The sequence below is a fragment of the Sparus aurata genome, chromosome 22 (assembly GCF_900880675.1).
Source record: "Sparus aurata chromosome 22, fSpaAur1.1, whole genome shotgun sequence".
In the NCBI taxonomy this organism is placed as follows: domain Eukaryota; kingdom Metazoa; phylum Chordata; class Actinopteri; order Spariformes; family Sparidae; genus Sparus; species Sparus aurata.
In genome coordinates, this window is record NC_044208.1 from 13,643,084 (window position 1) to 13,666,177 (window position 23,094).

Sequence of the window (23,094 nt, forward strand, 5' to 3'; positions counted from 1 at the left end):
GAGCTCAAACAAAATGTGAGTTTATTTGAGTGTTGAGAAAAAAGTCGGGCCTAAAATAAGTTGCAGGGGTGCATTTTTTGGGGGGGCCCCAGGCTGTGTGCACGACCTGAGTATCGGAGGAATATTTCAGTTGTAGGTGGAAATGTGTGTGAGGGCTGATGGATGAGACGCAGCGCGAGGAAACACTGGTCCATTAAAAGTCTGAGCGCAACTCACTCAGGGGCTGGTCCCTCGTCCCAGCCCAGCGGAGACCTCTCCCTCTCTCCCCCTCTCCCTCTCTCCCTGCTCTAAGAGGATAAGCTCGTCCCTTTTTCTCCCCTCGCCGTGATTGGACGAGTCCACTTCTTAGGAATGGCATCAAACTATTTAAATAGCACTTTGTCCCCCCTCGGCTTAAAAGGGAGTTTTTTAGCGGCCGATACCAGCAGGGACAAGGTTTTTTTTTTCCATCAAGGACAGAAAAACACTTTGCAAGATTTAAAAAATATATATATTATTATTTACCGTCTTTTTTCACGTTGGAACTTTTTCCCTTTTAAATAAATTCTTTCCTGAGGATTATTGCTGCGTCTCTGGATATTTGTTTTCTTCGGGATTTTATTGTTTTATTTTGATCAGCTGTTGTCGCAAAGCAGGTGAGTGACAGATATTCCGAGGAATGCGTCTGTTTCTTCAGCTGCACCGGCAGTCCTTAATATTTTTCCTCATATTTTCAACCTGTTGCACGCTGATTTTTTATGATTTTAGTGTCATAAATAATTAGACTGATGTTTTTCCTTGTCCTTATGTGTCACAGGCAGCAGGTTGGTGTTGCACCATGAAGCTGACAGGGATATTTTTGCTATTGATGCTTTGGACCTGTGAGGGTGCGAGAGTCGCAGGTGAGCTTTGTCTGGTCCAACTTGAACTCTTCTTTTCATGTACGAAACAAATGATGATTTATTGTGAGGATGTGACATCCAGTGCGCTGCCACACAAAGCCTGACTGCTTCTTGTTATTCACCCGCAGAGAGTCGAGACGACAACAGCGTGTATGACTTGTTCGAGCTCGTCCAAGTCCCCAGGAAGAACCACGGGGTCACCCTGGTGAAAGGAGACGACCCGTACAGCCCCGCATACAAGATCCTCAACCCGGACCTGATCCCCCCGGTCCCCGAGAGCGCCTTTAGGGACCTGATCGATTCCATCCACGCCGAGAGGGGATTCCTCCTCTTGCTCAACTTCAAGCAGTTCAAACGCACCAGGGGAAGTCTCCTGACCGTGGAGAAGCAGGACGGCTCCGGACCCGTGTTCGAGGTCGTCTCCAACGGCAAGGCGAACACCTTGGACATAGTTTTCTCCACCGAGAACAAGCAGCAGGTGGTCTCCATCGAAGATGTGGATCTGGCGACGGGCCACTGGAAGAATATCACGCTGTTCGTGCAGGAGGACCGGGCGCAGCTGTACGCCGGATGCGACGAGGTGAACACCGCCGAGCTAGACGCGCCCATCCAGAGCATCCTGACGCTGGAGACGCCGGCCAGCGCGCGGCTCAGGATTGGCAAGGGAGCCGTGAAGGACAGGTTCATGGTGAGAGCATGGTCATCATACACGGGAGATTAATCCTTTCTGTTTTTTTAATGTTGTCAGGGGATTTGTTAACAAATCCTAATGTGTAATTGTGTCCAAATGCGTAAAAACGCACACGTTGCAGGAGTAAATGATTATTCCAGTGCTTATGGTGTAATGTCTTATTCACTTTACACACAATTGTATCCTAAACTGAACTCTGATACCTGCAGGGAGTCCTCCAAAACGTGCGGTTTGTGTTTGGAACAACACTGGATGCCATCCTGCGCAACAAAGGCTGCCAGAGCTGTGAGTAATCAGACATCTCGTGTGTTTACTCATCACTCATCTGCTTCATGCGCTGCCAGGTCCTGGCAAATCCTTATCAAAGAAAAGCGTATGCACTCGAAACGCTTGCTGATTTCTACATAAAAGCCTGGCTGTGAGGCTGCTCACCACTTGTCACACAGGAATGCCAGTTTACAAATATCTCAGGGCACTGTGGTCTCAAAGTATGCTCTCTGGGCTGCACTGTATTACTTCTCCTAAAGATTTATAGCAGTGCGGGATGTGCAATATTTAAAGAACAATATTCCACCTCATTAATAAACCAACCATAACGATGATGTGCAGATATGTGATTTGATTGCTTTTCTTTCAGCCATGACGACTGACACCATGATCCTGGAAAACCTTAACGGCTCCTCAGCCATCAGAACAGAGTACACAGGACACAAGACTAAAGGTAATCACTGCTGTGTGTGTGTGTGTGTGTGTGTGTGTGTGTGTGTGTGTGTGTGTGTGTGTGTGTCTCAGACAGGTTGTGGACTTCCTCTGAAGATTAGACTGGCCACTAGACTTAATTAATGACCTCTCTCCCTGTGTTTTTTGCTGTGCTGAAGATCTGCAGATGGTCTGTGGCTTCTCCTGTGAGGACCTGGTCAGCATGTTTAAGGAGCTGAAGGGCCTCGGTGTCGTGGTCAAGGAGCTGTCCAACGAACTCCGCCAGCTGGTAAGGAGGAAACCCACCAGACTGTCTGGTGGCAGACTGCTGCCTGTCTGCCTTTGTGTGTGTTTGCGTTGTCGGGTCGCATCGCCACCTGTGTGCAGCTGTCCGGCAAAATAACATTAGAATTACATTAGTGTACTGTGTGTTCAGCTAAGGAGATTTGGTAAATCTAACAAGTTTGGAACTGTAAAAGCACATGTGGTTAAGAACACTTGAGCACTTGCCTAAATCACTACTGAAATCGGCATAAATATAACCACAAAATGAAACTTTCATCATCCATAGCTCCTTTATTTTAGCAAATCAAAAGTTTAATATCCCAATGGCATCAGTCCAAAACTGTTTTCACTTAGGCATATTTTCTCTGTGCATCATATTTTGGATGTTTGTATAAGCAAAGAACTGACCTCAGGTACAGTATATCCATCGCTTTTAAAGATGCCATTTCAGAATTTTTCAAACATTCAAAAATGACTAAAATGATCGACAGAATGTAAAGAAATCACTGTTTTGTAATCATGTAAGAGACGCTTATGTGTTATGTTGCAGGGATATCTATTCAAGTTAGCATGCTAAACAACTAGCCCCTCGCCACTTTGTAAGGTGATAGTCTGATAGTTAACAACACCAACACTCTCCCAGTGCTCCGAGCCAGACAAAGTCAGCTAATAGCTACGCTAGCTGCACGGTTAAGCAGCAGTTAGCAGCAACTCTGATGATATGCTGCTCCCATTTGTTTGTGAGTATGAATTTATCAGGTTGCCAATTCTTACATAGAATTGGCAATGATTACCTGAATATAAGCACATAAAGACTGAACTCGTTAAAAAATATTTTTAAATGTTGATAACTTTTTCAAAATCCCCAGATGACATCTATACATATCTTGTTTTCATCTGCAACCAAAAGATAGTTGGTTTATTGGCACAGAGGAGAAAGGGGAAAAAAAAAACAGAAAATATTAGCATTTGAGAAGCTAAAAAAAAAAAAATTGAGAAGCTGAATTTTTTTAAAGGCTAAATATTTAAAAGTCTTGGTCGAATACATTCAGAACTTCAATACATTTGTCAAAAGAAGAAGGAAGGAATAACAGTTTTTGATGTTATGACATCTGTTTTTTGGTGTTGCAAAACATGTTTAGCATGCTAACCAGCTAGCCCAAGCTAGCAGCATTGCAAAAACCAACACTTCCCTAGAGCTGCATGGCTAACTGAGATAACTAGCGAAGGGCAGCTACAGTTAGAAGCAGGTACAGGCTACTTTGATATGCTGCCCCCTACTTGTAATGAGTACGAATTCAGCAGGTGGCCGATTCTTACTTATTGCATCTTTAAAAAATTGCTAAAAACGTTTAATCAATGCCAGAATAGTTGGCGATTCATTTAATAGCTGGCAACTAATAGAATAATTGACTTATTTTAGCTCTTAAACTCATACATTATACAGTAAATTAAAATACAGACTACAAAAAATAAGTTTTTGCCAAGGTAAAAACGAAATGGGATCAAAATAATCATTAAACAATATCTCTGTTTTGTCTGTTTCTTCTACCCCTCCCTCTCAGACGGATGAGAACAAGCTGATTAAGACCCGTTTTGGCATTCACAGCGGTGTCTGCATCCACAACGGCATCGTGCACAAGAACAAAGACGAGTGGACCGTTGACGACTGCACCGAGTGCACTTGTCAGGTGAGAGCTCAAGTGCATATACATCGTGTGAGGGGACGCACTCTTTGATCGGACATTTATATGTACACGCACTCGTATGTAGGAACACACACACTTAGCAGCACTCAACTGATCTGGCCAGTAATTAGTAGTTTAAAGGGCTGGCAGCAGGCCAACAGCCTTTACTGTTGTAATGAGAGGTCTGTTGTCAGAGTTCAACTCGAGTGTGGCCTGGAGGGACTTGACCAGCACTTTAAGTGATGCAGTAATTAAGAACATGGCCTTGGCTTTGAGAGGTGAAAAGAAGGATGTTTCTTGGTGCAAAATTGGCTAAGAAGATTCCTGCAACTCATAGGTAGACTTTATTTCCTGTTTTTCCCTCCTACCTCTCCTATACCCTCTTGGTCCTGGATCATATCCAAGAGGCAGAACATTAGCAGAATAGTCAGGGGCAGTTGTTACCCCTGAGTCACCCACACAGGTTGTGCTGGCAGGCTGGCTTTCCTTGTTTGAGGCTCAGTGCCCAGGCTGGCTCCACAGTGAAACCGACTTCCATTATTTGGACTTTGGCTTCATTCCCATCCTCCCCTGACCCAGTGGGCAGGTGGTTGTCGGCAGGGGTCTCCGTTCTCAGCCAGGCTTCTGCTTTTTAGTTTTTTTCTGGCACGGTAAATCTGGGCAAACTCAACAAAAGATGTAGAGCAGATGACTGAATGGGTTGGTTGCACGAACATGGAGTAAGACTTGAATAGGAAATTACCCCGCAACACGCACTTAGTAAAGTTTACACAATAATCAGCTCTTTGTTATTGAAACCGTATCTTAATCCAGCACCTGGAAAAAAATTGGAAGAGAACTGCAGCAGCATTTGGGTGATACGCATATATTCGAGCACATGTGTAACCGTACATTTGATCTCTGTGCTTTCGCAGAACTCTGCTACCGTGTGCCGCAAGATCTCCTGCCCCCTGATCCCCTGCGCTAATGCTACTGTTCCTGATGGGGAGTGCTGCCCGCGCTGTGGAACACGTAAGCATTTGTTTTCATTGTTCGCATTACATAGCCAAAGAATGTGCACTGTATTTACAGCTACGTAAACTTGCACCATAAGCTACAGCACAAATGGCCCCTGTAAGGTACAATTTCAACTAAAAGACACAGCCTTTAAACAGACTCATTTACTGAAAGAACCGTTTTTACGTTATGCGTCAAATAAGAAAAGCCACAAATATTTCCCCCACATGTAAAGGTTTCTATTCAAGAGAAAGCAAGCTAATTTTAGAGATGATTTAACTCCAATAACTTCCGAGGAAATGAAAGGGCGCTTATGTGTTTGGAACATAGGTGCTTTGTGCTCCCAAACATATTTGAATCTTCAACCTCAAATGGCTGTAATTTGTCAAATTGGCTTAAGCGGAATGGAAAATCGGTCGGCTGTTTAGTGAAGCCATCTTCTGCGTGAGGAGAAGTGACACGTTCTTCATACCTATGCAGGCTTGGCTGCAATTCTTCACTATAACCTAAATAAACAGAGGGGGAGTCACATTCATCCAGGCCTCAGCCACTTGTTGAAGTCATTACACACCCAAGACCATGTTTGCAAAATCAGTTTCCTCTTTGGGAAAACATAAGCCAGTGGGGCATCCCTATGCATCCTGAGGACAGTGGCTCTTTCTATTCCTCCAGCTTCTCCCAGTGTGTTAGTCTCTGCCCTCCTGCTCAACAGACGGCCTTTTCTCTGTCTAAGTCGCAGCTAAATCCACACTATTAGCCCTCCGCTTTAAGAGCTTTCCCTCCTCATTTAGGCTTTGGGGTGTTTCTGAGGGGGTGCTGCCTCGCTGGAATAGCTCTTTTATTGTGTCCCTCTTCCCCTCTCCCTCATATTCTCTCCCTCTCCCTCCTGCTCAGCAAGCGACTATGCAGAGGACGGCTGGTCGCCATGGTCTGAATGGACCCATTGTTCTGTGTCATGTGGGCGGGGCATCCAGCAGCGTGGGCGCTCTTGCGACCGTATCAATAACAACTGTGAGGGCACCTCTGTGCAGACCCGCGACTGCTACCTCCAGGAGTGTGACAAGCGTTGTGAGTCAACACAACACACTCTCACACACAAACACAAACTCATGATTAGAAGCCAGCTTTATTTACATGTAGTTCACAGGTCGTCATCTATGGGACATAAAGGTCCAATGCTTTGCTTCCTGATAACTGACCTCTGACCTTTCTTTGTGACTTTTAGTCAAGCAGGATGGCAACTGGAGCCATTGGTCACCCTGGTCATCTTGCTCTGTCACCTGCGGTGCTGGTGTCATCACCCGTATCCGCCTCTGCAACTCCCCCACCCCTCAGCTCGGAGGAAAGGACTGTGAGGGCGAGGGACGGCAAACCGAGAAGTGTCAGAAGTCTCCCTGCCCGAGTGAGTCCCACCAGCTGATATTCACTTCCTGGTTGTGTTTTGTATTGAAGACAACAATGAATCATGATTTTCTTCTTGTCTCCTTTAGTCAATGGCAACTGGGGACCCTGGTCACCATGGGACACGTGCTCTCTTACCTGTGGAAGTGGTTCCCAGATTCGAAAACGCGTGTGCAATGACCCTGCACCAAAATACGGTGGCAAAGAGTGTATTGGGGATGCCAAAGAGACCCAGTTTTGCAACAAGAAAGCCTGCCCAATTGGTGAGGCATTTTAATCACTTACAGAGCTTCTATAATTGAGGTCCATGCATCTGTATTATTTTAAACATGTTTACTGTGCTTAAGTTTACTTTATTACTGTTGTTTTATGGCATCATCTGTTTAATTATTTTGTTGTATATTTATATCCTGAGATTTCCCTTTGCCGTGAGATCATTTCTAGTAAAAACGGTTACATCTGCATGAAACCTTTCATCCTTTAGTTGATGGCTTGATAATGAGCCAGCATTGTTGTTCTCAGATGGGTGCTTGTCTAACCCCTGCTTTGCTGGAGCCAAGTGCACCAGCTTCCCTGATGGTTCCTGGAAGTGTGGAAAGTGCCCAGCTGGCTACACCGGCAATGGCATCAAATGTAAAGATATTGATGAGGTAAGAATTTCGAAGACCATTTAATATTGTTTGATGTCTGTTGAGACCTCTGCCAAGTCATCTTAATAATCACAATGTTGTTCCTTTCAATCCTAAAATAACAGTGCAAGGAGGTCCCGGATGCTTGCTTTGAGTTTAATGGTGTGCACCGCTGTGAGAACACAGATCCTGGCTACAACTGTCTGCCCTGCCCTCCTCGCTACTCAGGACCACAGCCGTTCGGCAAAGGTGTGGAGCAGGCGGCTGCAAAGAAACAGGCAAGTACATTAATGTCTCTGTGTTAAGCAGTTAATAGATACGAGATGAGGGAACTTATCATGAATAAACCCTAACCCCGAAAGTGTAAGGTGGTTTAAGGCACATGAATACTTGCGATCATGAATGTGATCTATTCACTCTCCAGGTGTGTACGCCCCGTAATCCCTGCCTCGATGGAAGCCACGACTGCAACAAGAACGCCCGCTGTAACTACCTGGGGCACTTTGCCGATCCCATGTACCGCTGCGAGTGCAAACCGGGCTACGCTGGCAACGGCCATATCTGCGGAGAGGACACAGATCTGGATGGATGGCCCAACGCTGACTTGGTTTGTGTGGAGAACGCTACCTACCACTGCAAAAAGGTATGGAGCAATGAAGCAACAAGGATCTAGTTATATTCTTTTCTGTTTGCTATAATATCTGAATGTCTAACTGTGTTGACTGTTTCCCAGGACAACTGCCCCAACCTCCCCAACTCTGGACAGGAAGATTACGATAAGGACGGGATTGGAGATGCTTGCGACAATGATGATGACAACGATGGCATTCCTGATGATAGAGTGAGTAAAACTCTGCAGATGTGGCAATAACAGAAGACAAGAAGTGTGCTTGTGTGTGTGTGTTTGTGTGTGTTCTGTGACTGTGATTGTGTCTATGCATTCATCATTCATGCTGTGTAATAAGAAGGCAGGTGGAGGGGGTGGAGGAAAGAGAAGGGGAGGGGAGTTGTGGCTCTGCAGGAAAGCAAATGTTTTTCCTCATCCTGCGCCAAAACCTCAAATTCCAATGGTGAGGTACAGCCCTGAAGGAGCAGCACTGTGTGTTTGCAAATCCGAACATTAGATTTGGGACAGGTCCTAAAAATAAAAGCACCTTTTCATCCGACATCACTGCCCCCCTGTAAATAAATCCAGTCAGGCTCATGCACCATACCTGAAATCCTACCCTCATCTCTTTCCCTTCTCCTTTGTCTTTCTATTATTCAAACAGGACAACTGTCCATTCGTGTACAACCCCAGGCAGTATGACTATGACCGTGATGATGTGGGTGATCGTTGTGACAACTGCCCCTACAACAGTAACCCAGACCAAACAGACACAGACAATAATGGAGAGGGAGATGCTTGCGCTGTGGACATCGATGGAGACGGTGAGGACTGGAAACACAACACTGACATCTTTATTTCTGTGCTGAAGTGAGGTCTTATATTTAGCAATATAATTTGTACTTATGTTTTGTGCTTGATTCGACAGGTATACTGAACGAGAAGGACAACTGCCCCTATGTGTACAATGTTGACCAGAGAGACTCAGATCTGGACGGAGTGGGAGACATGTGTGACAACTGCCCTCTGGAACATAATCCTGATCAGGTGTGTGGACACACTGCCCATCCCCATTTCCTTCCACCTCACCCACCAACAATAATCCACATTCATCTCCCTGCCTCTCTCTATAGCTCAGCATTTATCTGTCCTTCAATTGAGACAGAGCCTCTGTGATTAGCCCTGTGTAGCTGTCTGAGCTTTATCACGCCATGTAAAAGTGGAGTAAATCCTCTCTGCAGCTCAAGGGCACATCAGTTCAATAAGGCGTGGTGGGGGGCGAGGGGTCTTTTCAATGGCCCATTGACGTGAGCTAGCTAATGTGAGAGAAGAGGCCCCAGGCTGGGGATATTACTGAGGAATGGGCTGGCCCTGGGCTGTGTGCAGCATGGGCCGGCTCGGTCCACCTGTGCCATGCTACACTGAGAAATAGGAATGTGTTGAACAACAGGACTGAGGAAAAGGATGGGGTAAGGAGGGGGGAGTCTATATCTACACTGATTTGATCTGTAAAGATTGAATTGTACCCTGCAATCAAAGGCCAAATGAGACAAGTCCAGACATGGAATGCAGCAATGTTACCTGCTGGTCTAAAGACTACAAAAACACCCTCTTCAAAAGTTGCAGTCTCATTGAGATCTTTGAAAGAAGAATTTTTGATTCTACACATCCCATTCCTGCTCCCACCCACCGTCTCCTCCCATTCATCCCCCTTGTTCTTATTCTTTTCAGTGCCGCAGGGTGTGTCTAGTCCTGCCGAGTAGGGCTAGCATGTCTTCGCCCTTCAGTGCAGATGCTGGAGGCACTCAAGGAGCAAATTGGAGTAGGAGGAGCGACAGTCTTGTGGAGTGATGTTTGATTTTCAGTAGCTGCAACCTGCTGACAGAGCTTGGACAAATTGAGCTTGGCAGGTTTAAGGAGGCAGAGTGATTTCAGCCTAAGGAAAGCCTTTGATGAAAGTAGGAGAGGAAAAATGAAAGACCAAAGTTAGCAGGGTACATGCAGTAAAAGGAACTAGACATGATGGAATGTAATCGCCTATGTTAGCATGGTAATACTACATTGTCCCCTTAAGCCGTACATTAAATGATATCTCTGTTGCAGGTGGATTCAGATGATGACCGTGTGGGAGACAAGTGTGACAGCAACCAGGATATCGATGAAGATGGACACCAGAACAACCTGGACAACTGCCCATACATCCCCAATGCCAACCAGGCTGACCATGACAAGGATGGCAAGGGAGATGCATGTGACCATGATGACGACAATGATGGCATCCCTGATGACAAGGACAACTGCAGACTAGCCTTCAACCCTGACCAACTGGACTCTGATGGTGAGCATAACGTGCCAAGTCTAAAGGAAGTGTCCTTAATGGTTAACAGCATGCTGGAGAGCTTCCAAGGATATTATCAATGAAGATTATGTATATCTTTCAGGTGATGGTCGTGGAGATGCTTGCAAAGATGACTTTGACCAAGACAACGTGCCTGACATCTACGACGTGTGTCCAGAGAACTTTGACATTAGTGAGACAGACTTCCGCAAGTTCCAAATGGTTCCTCTGGACCCCAAAGGCACCTCGCAGATTGATCCCAACTGGGTAGTCCGCCATCAGGGCAAAGAGCTGGTTCAGACTGTCAACTGTGACCCTGGCATTGCTGTCGGTAAGTGTTGTGATTGCTTCTAAAATGCACCCAATTCCATTAATAGTTATTCAATTGAATGACCACTAACTTGCATTTTTCCTTCAGGTTACCACGAGTTCAATTCTGTGGACTTCAGTGGGACTTTCTTCATCAACACAGAGAGGGATGACGATTACGCCGGATTTGTGTTTGGTTACCAGTCCAGTTCCAGGTTCTATGTCGTCATGTGGAAGCAGATCACACAGACGTACTGGTCAAATAAACCCACCAAGGCCCAGGGCTACTCTGGCTTGTCCATTAAGGTGGTCAACTCCACCACTGGCCCAGGAGAACACCTCAGGAATGCCCTCTGGCACACAGGGAATACCGCAGGACAGGTAAGAAAGATGGTGGACTGGACATTTTATCACCTAAAGGATTATTGTGTTATAAGATAAGCTGATGGCTTTTCTCAATGCTCTAGGTCCGCACTCTCTGGCATGACCCAAAGAATGTTGGATGGAAGGACTTCACTGCCTACAGATGGCATCTGATTCACAGACCAAGAACAGGACTTATCAGGTAGGAAGATGATAGAGGTGTACACTTTACAAGGGTTTTGGACATCAAAGTCCCAAGCTTTTGACCTTACCAACTTAAATGTATTATTATTTTATTATTAATTTATTTATGTCTTTATTTCCACAGAGTTGTGATGTACGAGGGCAAGAAGATCATGGCAGATTCTGGTAGCATCTATGACAAGACATATGCGGGCGGCAGGCTAGGTCTTTTTGTCTTCTCACAAGAGATGGTATACTTCTCAGACCTCAAGTATGAATGCAGAGGTAAGGACTTCAGCATCCCAGAAAGTATTTGATGTTCAGCTCTTACAATCCATGTCCCTGAGGAGATCATATCAACCTCATTTTGTTATGTTTTTGTCTTTTAACAGATGTCTAAATGCACGGCGCAGGAAGCTCTGAGGAATGCACCTTTTTTGTATAAAATATGAACTTATGTATTCTGATGCAAAGTCCAGGGACCGATTTATCTCCGCAACTCTTTCTTCTGCGGCACGCACACTCGGACGGGCCGAAGGGCATGTGGTCGGCCTCAGGGTAGCTTGACGCTGGTTTGGGCAGAGTACCAACCTGTTGATTGCCAGTTGAGGATCAGAGAGCCCCTCCTCCTCCACCGCTAGCATCCACGAGAGCAGGGTGAGCTGGAAAAAGAAAAAAGAAAACAAACCCTCTAGATCTGCCAGTAGGACACAAACACCTTTCTATCCCAGCTCTGCCTGCTTTCTCACTCTCTGAAAGACCTCATTCATCTCTGTGCGGGAACGGCTCCCCATAGACAACTATGCACTTCCAAAATTTACATCTCTCTCTCTCTTTCTGTCTGGCTTCTTCAGCCTGTGTGCCTTTTCTACCGTACCTTCTGGATGGACCCAAAGAAAAAACTGAAGAAATATTCCCGTTGCTTTACTAGATCTGCCAGGATGTAGATTCTAATTGATACAACTTTTGAGGACTCGGAGGATGAAGACAGCAGTAACATTTTTTAAGGAATCTTTGTTGTTAAGGACTTGCTTTTTAAGAAGACGGTTGGGAGTGGCACAAGTGAGAAATAACGGGAACATGATTTTGTGGTGTATTTATGCATGAACTGTATGTGAAAGACTGGCCATGAATGAAATAAGAAAGTGCTTTTACGTATCGACCTAAGAATCTCTGTGGAAAGGAGGAAAAAAATAATAACATTTAGGTTAGCTGTCTTTTGAGCTTATAGCATCATGGGCTTTGTTGATGTTGTCTGGTTAATTAAACAACTCTCAGGGTGAGATGGAGGTGACGACCTTCCCGTGTTAAACCAGTAACAAAAAATATGATTATATTTTACAAATTATTTCTAGAGCCAGTGATCTCAAAGCCAGTATTGCTTCCAAAATGCCCCCATCTTTCAGCACAACCTTGGTCAATGAAGAGATTTATCTCCCTCAGCTTTTGAGGATTTCCATTTGAAATTGTGTAAATACATATAATTTATGGACTTTTGCCTACAATGTAGGCAGCAAAGGAAATTTTAATGCTAGTTTACTTTTTTTAAAAGTAAAAACCCATCCAATATCCCAATGAAAACTGACCTAAAATCAGGTACAGCCAGGTGTCAGACGCAGGATTGCTCACTCTTGTCGGTGTCTATTATCTCCAGTCGTACAAAGTGAATTAGGTGTGCTTCGGGGGGGGCTGTTTTGCATGAAGTGTATGTAACTTGTGTGCCTTTTCTTCAGAGAGAGATGAGTAACAAAGGAAATCTTTGATGTACAAATATTACCTCAATGCTGTTGTATAATTTGATCAAACAAAAACACAACCTGAGTACTTTTTTTCATATTCCTTTGAAATGATGGACATCTTAGTGCTACTGTAGCATGAGCTGTAAATAGTATGACATTTCATATCTAAAAACACATCGAGCTTCCAATCCCGTGATCTTCCCCGGTGAAAATGACCGTAAAATGGGAGATTCCTTTTTTATAGATAATTTTGCCTTATTATGTAAGTCCAATGCTGTTTTTAGCAGATAAATTATTGTTCTGTTTTGTCTTAGCTGTTTGTGAGAGGTTGATGTGTGTGTGTGCATGTGTGTAGATAAATGCTATTTAAATAATTTATCAGGATATGTTGCCTTACCAAAGGGCACATGTCCATCTGTATAAACGGTTTGCACACTGACGTGAGGATGTTCTGTTCTTTTATCATTTTTACCTTCTTTGTTATTGTGTATCATTGTTACCATTATTTTTGTACAATTAGTTTTGCTTGTCTGTAAACATTTTCTTAGTTGTACAAAGCAAAAAAAATGCTGTTTTTATTCATAGCAATTATTTTGTTACATACTTCAAGACAATAAATAGTTGTTAAAATTCTCGAGCATGTCTCTGCTTTTGTTTTGTTGGAGCTATTTTACCATGATTCATCCATGGTGTCCATGGTGATCAAGTCTTGATTAGTTGGAAATATGACTCTGATTAGCTCTATTTTAGCCCCAACACTCAACACTTCAACATACTCAAAGTCAAAGTGATTGCCCAGTTCCCCCGAGGCACAGAGTTGTACTCTCAGTCCTTTCTCTGCTGCAGACAGGCACACATCGCCTCTGTGATGAAGGACACATGAGGAATGTGACACAGACGTCTGCTCCTTAGCTTGATCTGCCTGACCTCTCTGATCTGCGCTGACTTCTGCAGAAGGTTAAACAACACAGAGAGCAAATATTAGGCCGACACAAACCTTGACTTTGGCTGACTGGCAGAAAAAAATCCACTGGTGGCAACGCAGGAACACAACACAGCAAAACTACAAAGTTTGACCTCATATACCATTGTGACGTATAAACACCACTGTAATGAGTCTCAAAGACATTTTAACATGATGGTCGTGCTGAGTTTATTGAACTGGGTGCTCCTGAGCGCAGTGTTGGGCTGTTTCAAAATTTTGCGACAACCCCGGTGTTGCCCGGTACACCGGCCTCTTTACATGAAAAGATGCTCAATAGATGTGGAGGGCAGTATTAATTTACAACAAATGACACTGAACAGCTCCTCTTGCAGCAGGTTCACATTAAAAGCATCACATGGCAAAACACGAGCTGAACCAAGTGCAATGTGATTAGTGAGCTTACCACTCACTGCTATTGTTCATCAAAAATAAACGAGCATTTGTTAAAAGCTGATCGGTTTGAAAAATGTAAGGGAGTAGTTGTTATACAGTCTGTGGGAATAATGATACAAGAAGGAGCCGTTAGATGAAGAGCTGCAAGCGACAGACTGCACCCCTCCGACTTCTCAGTGAAGTAACCAACTCCAGATCTGGAAAAAATAATGACTGTTTTGCTTGCAGCCAAACGCCACTAGCCATACGGTCTGTGGTGAATTAAAACAAATGCATAAAAAGTAGGATTCTTTTCGTGAGAAACTGGAAGTATGAGAAATACAATTTAGCACTTCGCCAAGCATAAATAAAACTTCAGAGCGGACAGCTGCACCATGTTCACAAGGCCAATGTCTTCTTCAAATACAGTGTCATCTTCTCAAAAGGTCACACTGCAACTGTTGATCACCTCAGGGAAGATAAATGGTTAATAGGTTAAATAACTAATCTTATGTGCACATAATTTCATGTGTTAAAAGCTCTATAGCGGCTCTAATAGGCAGGTTTGTCTGCTAGATTTCTATTCTACTGATTATATCCATAATCTCGATGGGTATAAAATGATGAGGTAGAAAAAGGAAGTCCTCTGTTGGTATATTTATCATTTTAAGAGTACTGGTACTGGTATCATGATTTTTTAAAATGACGCCTAGCCTTACAGAAGTATAAAGCAAAGGGTCAATTTGGTCCTTGAGTCCTGCTCCATCTATGTTAGACAATGTAGTGTATAAGGATGAGATCAGGAGTCTCAAGGCCTGGGGAATGAAGCTGCTCCCTAGTCTGGTGGTATGGCAGCGGAAACTTCTGTAACTTTTGCCAGATGGCAGCAGGGTGAACAGACTGCGGCTTGGGTCAGTGTCATCTTCAAAGAAAGGGACCTGATCTGAACAAAGTCAAGGACCCAGTCAAAATAGCTTCATGTTCTACCATTTAATGAGCATTATGTTCCAAAAGAATAACAGTACATGTAAGTTTTCTCTGTACTTCACAGACACCAGACAAAACAATGGCTCTCAGTCCAGACCAAGTTAACATAAGATAAATAGGAGACAGCCCGGCTCGTGTCTTGGGTCAGGACTCACTGGTCAGTGGTCAAATTGTGTTTCCGACACAGTGGTGCCTTCTAACATAGACTTCCTGGTGATGTAATTTTTATTGTCTGTTTAGCTGTTGTGGCTTAATCTCTGGTCATTCACAAAACCAAACTTCTTCAGTTTATAAAAAAAAGAAAAAGAAAGGAAGGTAAACAAGTTTCTTTGGCCAGGTTTTTTTCTTTTCTTGTTTTTTTGCTTAAGAAAGACCGACCAGACAGCGTGTTGAGACATGCCCAGTATGAGCTTGCAATGACCTTTGAGGGCTGAGGATGACTCACTGTTATTCTGTAGCAATCGAATGGAGAAAAACACTTCTGGGTTGCAAATTCTGGTCTTTGTAATCCACTAAGTCAAGTACAAACTCATTCTTATTGATAATGAGTTATTATGGATCACTACACTGTGGCAACACCGAAGATGTACTAATACCAGCTGCAGTTCTCACACGCCTTTGCCGGCTGTCTACCAACAGCCACATGTTTACTTTCAGGATGTGAGTGTTTCCACATTCAGAATCCACACTGGTTTAAAGAAGTTTGTCTTTTGAAGTCCAATAATGTCAGCAACGATTTATATATCTTTCTTATATTTGGGAAATTCAGATATTTAATATTTTAAATAAGCATGCACATGAAATGAGCTTTTGTAAGACTGCAAATAGTGACTATTATCATTACTTATGATAAATACCTTATTGATTACGCAATCATTTAATCAGTCATTATTTTGTCTATAACAAAACACCCTTCAAAAGTTTCTCCATACACTGAAAAATGATGTCCAGATATCACATCTAAAATATTTCACTTCACAGAATCTAAATTGAGTTACTTCTTATGACCTGATTATTTTATGTTTGTAAACAAAAATTCTGCACTTGACCCAACCTTAATTCTTTGCCTTGATCCAAATGATATTCTTAACATTTTAATTATTGAACCAAACTAATACATTGAAATTGAACCAACCTAATATATTCACTTTCAACTAAATTAACATGAATTAATGTTTGCATTGACACCACTTAATTCATTTACATATAACCAAACTCTTTTTCACATTATATTTGATTCTAATTCAATAATAACTTGTATTTTCAATCTCATAAACTCTATAAAAAGAGATTACAGCAGTTCAACAGCAAGAAGTAAACAAGGTAAAGTCCAGCAAGCTCCAGCCAGACACTCACCAAGTATTTTAATACACACTTACAGTGTAACAGTACGGGAAGTCTCTCCCGGCAAACACCCCTTCACTCAAGGCACCAACGTTTTATCATCTTTGTTAAAGCGACACAATTTAACCACAGAACAAGGATGTGAATTAACCCGCAACTGTCTTACACATCATCTTATTCACAAACGTTCACAAACCATAATTACACCAACTCCAACAGAATACCCAAGAGTCTTTGTGCCACAGTCCACAAGGGGCGGTACAAGATACTTGGCCAACAGATTACTTGTATTCAGATTCAGATTCAGAATACAAAATTGTTTTTGTTCCAATGCTCCGTGCAAAGAAGAAATAGAAATACAGCATGAATGGAAACAAGCGATAAGATTAAGATGTAAATAAAATAAAATATTAAAGTAGACATTAAATAAAATAAAATATCAAAGTAGACAAAGTAGACAGTATTGATTAAATGCATTTATTCATCTTTAACATATGAACCATATGCAACATATTTAACATTAAAACAAATGAAGGCTGACTGCCTAATCTAAAAGAGGGCAGATATTGTCTGGTCAATATGTTAGTAACCCTGGACTAGAACACTAAAACTTTAATTATTAGCAACTGCTTTGCTACTTAAGTAAACAATATCCGCAATGTCAAATGGTGCGTCTTGGCTAGCATGCTGAAAGAGAGCTACGGGAATTGACATGTGCTCTGACTGTGCAGTGTGCAGTGTGCAATGCGCATGCGCAATTCACATTCGACTCAAACTAAAAATATTACCTGCAGGTCATGAAGAAAAAAAAACAAATTGAGAGAAATCAAAAACTTTGTTTTGGGTCCTTTGGACGTATATTTATTTCAGTATAAATCAAACTTGATGTCTCTAAATGCAAAATGAATGAGTTTCACTATCAAATCAATAATTTTATCCTGTTTTAAATGGTAGTTATTAGTTTGAATGAACAACTGCATGTTACACTTTTTTAAGTGTAGGCTTTGGTCAGATTTAAATTTCTTACACAACGATAATCCAAAACCCCAAAATATTAGTTTAGAAAGAAACACTGGAATCTTTTACATTTGTGTAGCAGAAGCCCACAAATGTTTGCCTCTTTTGCTTGAAAAATGACTGAAACAATTAACCAATTATCAAAACAGAGATATTCTGTCCATTAGCAGATCTTCACCACTGCTCTAGATTGAGGGCACAATCTCAAGGAGACAAAGCATTTTCCACTACCTGCAGTTGTTTTATCCAGATACAGTGACGCACATTTACTCTGGTATTACTAGTTTTATCCTAATTAGAGTAAAAGGTATCCTGATTGTAAATATTTATGGAAACCACAGTGTGTCATCTTAGCCATTCTTAGATTTTCCCAGGAAGACCGGGACCTCAAACCGGTAGCCTTCCAGTCGCAAGTCATGACCGTGATTACTTGCCACACACACTCACACTTCAAATAATGACAGACCTGAGCTGAAAAAGACCCACCAAATTACCTCCAGCACCTTTAATGGGCCTACAAAAAGTACCTTTTACAGTAGAAGGATAATACATTTGCCTTGAAGTGTCGTGACTAATGCGAAGTGCTGACGAACAGGACAAAAGCTCAACTACCCTAGAGTTACAACGGCTTTATTTAGCTCCTGTAATCCACCGGGGGAAGTGGGGAGACTGCGCTCCATTTGCAGAGCCGGCCGCCACAATCAGCCTCAAATCTCAGACTTCAAAACTGAAACGCTACATTTGATCTGGCCTCCATCCTCCTCTGGTCTGTCATTCAACACCTTTGTGCTTTGTGCCACTATGTGTTGAGGTGTTGAAGTGTTATGTTAAGATGTAGGACCCTCCACTGAATACTGCCACATTTACCCACCGTGCACATTTATATGTACAGGAGCTGTAGGGAACCACCTGTACATACAGTATCTGAGACTCAAGTATGAATAAAATAACATTTTCTTCAACAATAACGACTAAGTCTGGAATGTGGTTTAGTCAAGGCAATTTCTTTCAACTATAGTAATAGCTGGGTGCGTAGCGAGGGATCAAAACAAAACCTCAATGACACCTGTACTCTACTGGGAAAAAAACAGCTGCAGGGCTCCAGAATTGTTAAAATCATCACTTTATTCACCCAGTGGTTATGTAACATCTGGAGTCATCGTGCTTTTTCGGTTTCACACATGCTTAGCTTTGCTGTTGCTAGACATCTCTCACTATTGAAGGCTTCAAACAATGAGGAAACCTTGGAGCCATTTCTGTTTGAAATAAGAGGCTAAAGAGCAGAGCTACTTGCTGCATCTTTTGGAGACAAAGCTCAGAAGGAATTTAACTGACCGTCATGTAAAACAGAGTCGGTGGCAAATCCTCACACATGAGATGCTAGAGATACGAAATATTCATAATTAATGCTTGATCAGATTAATAATAAACTTTATTTGCAATGCACCTTTCATACAAAAATTGCAGCTTTACATAAATAAGACATAGAATGAACATAAAGATGCATAGCATGCCATAACTAATATATTGATAAGGAACATGTGTCCTGTCATCCCTTGGAGGATAAATGATGTGTTTGGGATGCACGGATATCTTCCCCACGCTGCCTCCAATTTTATATATGTATAGCTATCACATAGCAAACTAAACTTTTACAGTCAAACTTAGAATGAGACCTACAGAAAGTGTATTGAATTCTGAGAGGAGGAGTAAACTCACTGGCGACAATGTATGCATCCCATTTTTGCCCTGGTAATGCTACATCCTGATGGTAAATCAGCAGGAAAGCAAGTTAGGTGATCAGTGTTAGCAGCCAGGGCAGCAGAGTCTTGAAGTGTGTTGAGCTAGAGCTGACAGAGCTAACAGATAATAGAGCTAAACACACAGCAGGACTGAGAGTTTCTGTTAAGAGGAACAAACCATTAAACTGTAGATGATAAAAACAAAGAAACAACATTTTGAATTCTGTGCTTAACATATATTTCAGGACGGTTAAAACGGTTTTCCAGGACAGTCTAGGGACGACAGTGAGGTACGTCTGTACGTCTAGGAGTTTGGAGTCAGTAGTCATTATATAATCACACACTTTCTGGCTCTTTAGGACAGTGTAATGAGTTTTACAACAATCATGGCATCAGGGGAACAAAGTTATTTTCATCATGTCAGACATAGTGACATAACTGTATTATAATCACGTAAACACTTTGCCTACTTTTCTGTAATTCCCTTTCGTAAGCCATCATAGAATAATTCCCTGTAGAGAACAATGTGTTTGCTGTGATTGTTGGCGGTAGCAGTGGGATTCCTGGCTAGGATGTGCTTTGATCTGTGCCCCCTGAGCTGGCTGCACCTGGCGAACTCAAACAGTCGGTGAATATTTTGATGGAAAACGTCGACCTTTATCACCTTTGACACGTAGCAATATGTAAAAACTCCATCTCCAAACATCACTGTAAGGATGTCGTAAATCTTAACTCTCAGGTCGGCATGCCTCCTGGGTAAAGAAACGGCAGGTTATGAAAAGACAGTTCACATTTTAAAAACAACGAGGTGAAAAATTGTTTAGCATTTCCATGTGTCTGGTATGAGAACCATGCATTGAAATCTATCCACCGACATGTTTTTGAGGTCCCCTACCGAGACGTGTCATACCTGATTGCACGCCTCTTGTTCCTTGCCACATCTGCTTGGTGTGCTCTCTGTCCATTACCACTGTTTGTTTTTCCAGCATCTTCTTCAGGACACAAGTGAGGCAGAGCAAGTGTTTGAATAGTGAAAAGATGAATGTTCCAAAACAACCCGAAGAGGACACATTATTGGCATCACTGTATGTGTGACCAGAATTCCATTATGGATGAAATTTGTCCTTGTTCCCTATTTTATTACTTGAGTTGAACGCCAAATGCCTGCTTTTGCTCCGCAGAGTGGAAATACCCAGCACATATTTTCCTTGACAGTACAAGTCTTCCACTAGGTTAACCACAATGAGATAGAATCACTTTTTCATGTGTGATGAATTATTAAAAACCTTAAACTGTTTTAGTATACCCAAGAGAGCAGTCGTGCAGCTATCCATGGAGAGCAACCTGCATAAAATGGAGCTTCAGAATTCAGAGCTGCTTTTCTTTTCTCTTTGCTGAATCTTTTTCTTTCCTAAAAAGTGACCGAAAATTGCATCTCAACTTGACTTTTTTCCTAACTGCTTGGTTTGTCTAAAGTTTTCGAAATGTCAAAAACCATAGTTTATTTTTTTTTAAACATTAATTTAGTTGATACATTTAAATATAAAGATTTTTTTTTTTCAAATTCTAATGGCATTTCCCAACATAAATTGTTCATTTATCTCTTGTTTTATGCAGAATACATGTCAGAGTAACCGACTAACCCTAACAGCCAAACATTGGTTTTGGCCGACATTGACCTATCAGAAAATAAGATGGCATTCATCAATAGCAGGGGCCAATGTTTATCTTATGTGTCACATCAATTTTGCAACAGGATCTGGCCTGTGAAATCCCTGCCGTCAGTTTGTAAGGCTTTGAACCACTTAAAAATTATTATCAGTGAGCAACCCAGCCAGAATAACCACTGACATATTGCAAGTTAACATTTCGTTTTGGTCCAGTTTTCAATTTCGTTTTTCAGACAACACTGTGCTTATGCTCTGGTCAGGTTAAGGCACAAAACCACTGGGTTAGGGTAATGGTATTGTTTGCCCACAAAACAGCTGGAGATGCCCTGACTGCCCATAAAAAATATACAGTTGTGTCATGCTAACAAATGTTAAAACACAGTTGCACACTGTAGTCACTGGCTTTCCAGCCTTCACACCTTTAACTCCACAGCTTTCCCCTCCACCTTCCGCTATGAATGTCGAATGTAACAGTCTTACAATGCTTTTGAAACAGTTACTTAAGGTTGTTCCACAAATATATGATGCACTCCTAAAAACAGATGATGTAATGAAGGGCAGAATGACTTTAAAACACTTCAACTGATTTTGTAGAAAGAAGACATCTTTGGTTCCCTGGCACAAAATGAGGAATAAATAACGTAAAAAACAAATAAACAGACATTGGTAAAAGTACCCGCTATCAGCCAAACTGTCATTTTACACATTGGCATTGACCCAGGCATAGAACGATTTACACATCTATTTTAATGTCTTATCTTGAACTTGGGAACACATACATGCATTTTACCGTCGAAATAGGGTTTGGGACAATTAGCTAACACCTCTCGCCAAATAAAACTTTACTGTTCGCTTGTGAGGATAGTATTTGTTTGGGATGGCCGTTGACAAAAACTTTGTTTACATTACCAAAGAGTGTGGTTTAATTATTTCTTTCTCCCTCATCTTCCTCTTCCTGATCTAACAACATGGCTGAGAAAGGTGGCGGTGGAAGCCAACAGTCCTCTGCAACTCCATATCTCAATCCCATCAAATCTCAAGGACTTATTTCAAATCTTGCTTGTAACACGATCATATATGCTGTTAGATAAAGAGGCTCTTATTGCTTCCAAACTGTAGCTTTACGGTATTTACTTTTCACATTTAGGCATTTATATTGTGCAGATGTGTGCCAAATACCAATGCCAAAAATTGCCCTAGCTTTGATATAAAATGACACTCGCTAATCTTTGGGGAAATGTTGAAATCAAAGGAGGTTTTTCTTCCTTTTGGTTCTCAGGATTTTTAAATGAGACATAAAACAGACTCATCATGATATAAAAAAAAATGTGATATAAGGCAGCTGTGTTTTCAATTTACAGAATATGTTTTGAAAAATGCCCCTTACTACAGCAAACATTTTTCTTTTGTCCTCATATAACAGTGGAAGTACGAGGGTAAATGTCTTATAGACAACAGCAGAAAGGAAAGACCCCAGACACTATTAGTGTGCTATTCATTAACCGGACTGGCAGCAGATGAGAGAGGATAGGGAGACTGAAGGAAGAAGCAATGGCTTTTAATTTCCTGAAGGGAGCACGCCCTGCTACTCCTCTACAGCTTCTGTTTATCCGACAGCCTGTAATTCCTTCTGGCCTTGTGTCGAGTTACAGACACAGCTTCAAACACACAGATCCCCTGCCACAGCAAAGGCAGCGTGTGCCCATACAGTATACCTCTACTATCAGTAGCAGTGTGAGTCAGCTGCACATCAGTGTCACTGTAGAATCAGAGCCTCTGATGACCGTAACATCCACGGGACCAGCTGTGGAGGTTTAACAGCACTCCAAAAGGCTTAGGAATGAACAGATTCAAACAATTATTAAGTACACTCATGGGCATGGCCACAACCAAATGTGTGTAAAGGTAACAAAAATACATTGACAAGACCAAAATTGATCCTTGGCAGTCATTAAATCCCAAATCAGATCCTTTTTTGTCACTTTTAATTTAGCAAAATCATTCGCTGACTTGCATTTGAAGCCACAGTAGCAGTCAGTCAATCGGTCGGTCCTCCACTGTAGTCCAGTTTGACATGTCTCAACAAAGAATGGAATTATGGATGGATATTCATTGGATATTCATATTACAGTAACTGTAAAACTAATGTCTATGTAAGTTGCTAATGT

General features: G+C 42.1%; 1 protein-coding gene across 1 annotated transcript; it reads left to right on the forward strand.

The window, feature by feature from the left end:
* The first annotated feature begins 383 nt into the window (after positions 1–383).
* thbs1b (thrombospondin 1b) lies at positions 384–13,446 on the forward strand. The gene is made up of 23 exons (XM_030405720.1): positions 384–635; positions 797–881; positions 1,010–1,569; positions 1,782–1,857; positions 2,210–2,293; positions 2,451–2,560; positions 4,122–4,247; positions 5,159–5,255; positions 6,135–6,308; positions 6,466–6,642; positions 6,731–6,904; positions 7,164–7,291; positions 7,396–7,548; positions 7,695–7,913; positions 8,004–8,111; positions 8,542–8,701; positions 8,806–8,924; positions 9,981–10,215; positions 10,319–10,546; positions 10,634–10,905; positions 10,992–11,089; positions 11,216–11,355; positions 11,463–13,446. The coding sequence occupies exons 2-23, from the start codon at positions 818–820 to the stop codon at positions 11,468–11,470; spliced, it is 3,510 nt and encodes a 1,169-aa protein (XP_030261580.1). The 5' UTR covers positions 384–635; positions 797–817; the 3' UTR covers positions 11,471–13,446.
* Positions 13,447–23,094: the final 9,648 nt, after the last annotated feature.

What these genes read in the sequence shown, in the direction of transcription:
- thbs1b (XM_030405720.1), top strand. Translation starts at nt 818, where the DNA reads ATGAAGCTGACAGGGATATTTTTGCTATTGATGCTTTGGACCTGTGAG. An exon ending in ATGGCATTCCTGATGATAGA is followed by an intron (nt 8,112 to 8,541) that starts GTGAGTAAAACT and finishes TTATTCAAACAG; the next exon opens with GACAACTGTCCATTCGTGTA. An exon ending in CAGGGAATACCGCAGGACAG is followed by an intron (nt 10,906 to 10,991) that starts GTAAGAAAGATG and finishes TCAATGCTCTAG; the next exon opens with GTCCGCACTCTCTGGCATGA.